Source organism: Molossus molossus, unplaced genomic scaffold (assembly GCF_014108415.1).
Source record: "Molossus molossus isolate mMolMol1 unplaced genomic scaffold, mMolMol1.p scaffold_m16_p_3, whole genome shotgun sequence".
NCBI lineage: Eukaryota > Metazoa > Chordata > Mammalia > Chiroptera > Molossidae > Molossus > Molossus molossus.
Window position 1 is genome coordinate 99,358,567 of NW_023425366.1, and position 4,750 is coordinate 99,363,316.

At 45.0% G+C, this 4,750-nt stretch overlaps 1 protein-coding gene and 1 non-coding gene across 2 annotated transcripts; both read right to left on the reverse strand.

Moving 5' to 3' along the window:
• Positions 1-926: 926 nt before the first annotated feature.
• LOC118642662 (60S ribosomal protein L28-like) lies at positions 927-1,422 on the reverse strand. The gene has a single exon (XM_036280563.1). It carries the CDS (start codon positions 1,381-1,383, stop codon positions 1,012-1,014), a length of 372 nt encoding a protein of 123 aa, XP_036136456.1. The 5' UTR covers positions 1,384-1,422; the 3' UTR covers positions 927-1,011.
• A 1,520-nt stretch (positions 1,423-2,942) lies between these two features.
• LOC118642949 lies at positions 2,943-3,049 on the reverse strand. Its single transcript, XR_004961858.1, has one exon. It is a non-coding gene; the product is annotated as a U6 spliceosomal RNA (small nuclear RNA).
• Between the last annotated feature and the right edge of the window lie 1,701 nt (positions 3,050-4,750).

Consider the following 4,750-nt stretch of genomic DNA (forward strand, 5'->3'; position numbering starts at 1 on the left):
TAACCCACTCACCATTCTCCTTTAGAAATACCCATCTTTCAAGACTCAACCTCCTCCATAATTGTTCCAAAGCATGTAATCCCACCCTTACTGAGGCCCCAGAGCATTCAGTTTCTCTCTCTCAGTTCTTTTATTTAACCTCCCAGAAAGCTAAGATCCTCACCCAGGCTGCTTCAGTGGAGGACAGGGTCTGAGGAACCTGGTGGTGCCTATGGTTCTAGCCTAGAACTCTGTGTGTTTGTCTCCCACACTGGTATTTATGACAATTGTCTGGAAGAGAAGCCTCAAGGAATAAGAGTCTAAAATATGCTGAAGTTTCTCTTTCCTCCTTCCTAGGTTGTGTGGAAAGCCCTGTTGAGAGAAGACAGAGGATCAGGATCTTCCTTCAGTGAAAACCAGTTTGGAAGCTGTGCTCCTTTGAAAGGCCACAGAGTTCCCAAGAAATAGTTCTGTGGGTAAAGAAAACCTGTAGGAGGTTGTGAAGGATTCCACATTCCTTCTTCTTCTTCTTTTTTAAAAATACATTTTATTGATTTTTTTAGAGGGAGAGAGAGATAGAAATATCCTCCACTGGGGATTGAGCTCAAAACATGGGCATGTGCCCTGATCAGGAATCGAACTGGGACCTCTCAGTCCATGGGCTGATAATCCACTGAACCACACCAGCCAGGCTCCATGTGCATTCCTTTTTATTATTATTTTTTTTCTTTATTGATTTTAGAGAGAGAGGAAAGAAGAGGGAGAGAGAGAAACGTCGATGAAGGAGAACATTGATTGGCTGCCTCCTACATGACACCCCCCCCCCCCTAAACATTTGGCATTTGGCTCACAACCTGGATATGTGCCCTGACCAGGAATCAAACTGGCACACAACCACTGAGCCACATGTGCTGGGCTCCACGTGCCTTTTTTTTTTTTTTTTTTAGGAAAGTTGGCTGATACCTTTATTGCTTTGGGGGAAGAGGAGTGCTCAGGAGCTCTTGGTGGGATGGACCCGCTTTCTCTTCACAATCAGGGTTTCTGGCTGCCCAGGATGGCGCTGGCCCTGCGGATGGCAGCCATGCGCAGATCCAGGCGATACTTGTTCTTGCGGATCATATGCCGGATGCTGCTCAGGGTGGCCCGGGCATTCTTGTTGATGGTGGTCCGCACGTAGGAGGTGGCCAGCTTTCTCTGGCCGGATATCCGCTTCATGACAACCACCACACCTTTGCCATCGGCCGCCGGCTTCATGCCCACCGTCTTGTGGTGAATCAGCCCACTATAGCGAGAGGAGTTGCGGGCCTTCAGATTATTGGGTTCGGTGCTGTACGTCTGCTTGTTCCTCTTGATCAGGAAGCTGGAGCAGTTCCCTACGACCATCCATTGCAGATGGGCAGACATGGCGACAGCTCCTCACGATCTCCATGTGCCTTCTTAAGCAGCAGCAGTGAACCTTCTTGAACTCATTAAAAGATTGTATGAGTAAAAATGCAAATGTTTCTAGGAGGCCTTTAAAACGTTCACAGGTGGTGGGTCCTTCCTTGACGCATTACTAATGAGAAGTGCCAGAAAATAACAAACAAGAATACAGCCAGGGAGAGCCAGTCAGAGAGTCCAGTGTTGCCCTCAACTGTGAAGACCTGTCAAGAAGCTGTTAAAATGCAGGGTTTGCGGCCTGAACATTGGGATTTGTTTGTTTGTTTGTTTGTTTTGTTTTTATCCTCACCTGAGGACATTTTCTTGCATTTATCTTCAGATAGAGCAGGAGGGAGAGAGGGGGGAAGAGAGAGAGAGAAACATTGATGTGAGAGACACATGACTGGTTGCCACCCACACATCCCCAGCCAGGGCTAGGGACAAACTGCAACCAAGGTATGTGCCCTTAGTGGGAACTGAACCCAGGACTCTCCAGTCCGCAGGCCAATGCTTAACTGCTGAGGCAAACCTGCCAGGGCTGTTTGTTTTTTAATTTTTTTTCTTTATTGATTTTAGAGAGAGAGGAAGGGGGAGAGAGAGAGCGAGATAGAAACATTGATGATGAGGTATCACCTCACACCTGTCCAAATGGCTGCCATCAACAAATCATCAAACAACAAGTGTTGGCAAGGGTGTGGAGAAAAGGGGACTCTAGTACACTGCTGGTGGGAATGCAGACTGGTGCAGCCACTATGGAAAACAATATGGTGTTACCTCAAAAAATTAAAAATTGAAGTGCCATTTGACCCAGTGAATATACCCTAAGAATATACCCTAAGAATCCTGAAACACCAATCAGAAAAAATATATGTACCCCATGTTCGTAGTAGCACTATTTACAATAGCTAAGATCTGGAAACAGTTCAAGTGCCCATCAGTAGACGAATGAATAAAAAAGCAGTGGTACATATACACAATGGAGCACTATGCAGCTGTAAGAAAGAAAGATCTCTTATCCTTTGAGACGACATGGAGGGACCTGGAAAGTATTATCCTAAGCAAAACAAGCCAGAGAAAGACAAGTATATGATCTCACTTATTTGTGGAATATAATGAACATAACAGTCTGAGGAATGGGGTAGTGACATGGAAGTGGGGTATAGACTGACAATCCCCAGAAGAGGGGGTGGTGGGGGAGAGATAAACCACAGAACTTATATGCATGTATGCATGAACAATGGACATGGACAACAAAGCTGGGGAGGGACAGGGCGGGGAGGAGGAGGGAGAGGGAGGGAGAAATCAGTGGGGGGAAAAAGAGAAACATCTGTGACAAAAATAAATTAATTAATTGAAATAAAAAGAAAAGAAACATTGATAAGAGAGAATATAGACTGACTGCCCCCTGCATGCCCCCCAGTGGGGATTGGGCCCACAACCTGGGCATGTGCCCTGACTGGGAATTGAACTGGAGACCTCTTGGTACATGGGTTGACGCTCAACCACTGAGCCATATTGGCCAGGCGGGATTTGTGGGTTTTTTAAAAAATATGGAATGCTTCACAAATTTGCGTGTTATCCTTCCGCAGGGGCTATGCTAATCTTATCTGTATTGTTCCAATTTTAGTATATGTGCTGCCGAAGTGAGCATGGGACTTGTTTTTTAAGCTTTCCAGATTGCTCTAATGTATAACCAAGGTTGACAGCCACTGGTCCACACATTCATCAACATACATACAAAAATACATGTTTGTTTTTCCACACAAATGGTTGTAGCACACTCTATGCATTATTCTGTACTTTGATATTTTATGTAATATATCACTGTATTCATTTTCTGTTGCCGCTATGACAAATTACAACAAAGTTAGTGGCTTAAAACAGCACAAATATATTATCTTGTAGATAAGAAGTCAGACATAGATCTCACTGGGCTAAGGTCAAGGTGTATTCCTTCTGGAGGATCCAGGGGAGAATCTGTTTCCCTTCCTTTACCAACATCTAGAAGCTGCTCACCTTCCTTGGTTCATGAGCCCTTTTTCCATCTTCAAAGCCAATAACTTTAGGTAGAGTCCTCCTCATGCTTCCATCTCTCTAGCTCTCTTTTCTGCTTCCCTCTTCTACTTTTGAGGACATGGTGTCTCTGTGATTACACTGGGCCTATCAAGCAATCCAGGATATAGTCTCCCTAGTTTATTTTATTTTACTTTTAAATCCTCACCCAAGGATATTTTTCCAATTATTTTCAGAGGGGAAGGGAGAGAGAGAGAAACAGAGAGAAACATCAATGTGAGAGAGACCCATCGATTGGTTGCCTCCTACACAACTCAACCAGGGCCAGGGACCCAACCGTAACCGAGGTACATGCTCTTGACTGGAATCGAACCCTCAACTCTTCAGTCTGCAGGCCGACACTCTAACCACTGAGCTAAACCAGACAGGACCAGTCTTCCTATTTTAAAGCCAGCTAATTAGCAACCTTAATTCTCTTTTGGCACGTGTAATGGACTAAACATTTGTGTCCCCATAAAATTCATATGTTGAAATATTAATACCCCCTCCTCCGCCCGATCCCTGTGGTTCAGTGGCTGAGTGTTGACCCATGCATCAAGATGTCGCTGGTTGGATTCCAGTTCAGGGCATATGCCCAGGTTGTGAGCTCAATTCCCAGTGGGGGGCATGCAGGAGGTGGCCAATCGATGTTTCTCTCTCTCCCTCTACCTTCCTCTCTAAAATCAAGAAAAAAATTTTTTGTTTTAATCTTTTCAATAAAAAAAGAAAGAAATATTACACCTCCCCAATGTGGTAGTATTGGGAGGTGGAGCCTTTTGAAGATAATTATGTCATTAAGGTGGAGTCCTCCAAAATGGTGTTTGTGTCCTTATACAAGGGACCCAAGAGAACTTTCTCACTCTCTTTTAGCCATGTGAGGACACAGCAAAAAGAGGACCATTTATGGCCCTGGCTGGTTTGGCTCAACGGTTAAAGCATTGGCCCGCAGACCAGAGAGGCCCAGGTTTGGTTCCCGCTAAAGGCACAGACCTCCGTTGCAGTTTGTCCCCGGCCCCAGTTGGGGTCGTGTCGGTGGTAACCACTTGATATATCTCTCTGGCATCAATGCTTCTCTCTCTCTTTCTCCCTCCTGCTCTATCTCAAGATAAATGCAAAAATATCCTGGGTGAGGATAAAAAAAAAAAAAGAGGACAATCTATGAACTGGGAAATGGGTCCTTAGCAGAGACTAAATCTGCCAGCGTCTTGATCTTGGACTTCCCAGCCTCCAGAACTGTGAGAAATAAGCTTCCCAGTCTACGATACTTTGTTAAAGCAGTCTGGAGACTTCCGGTCAAGAT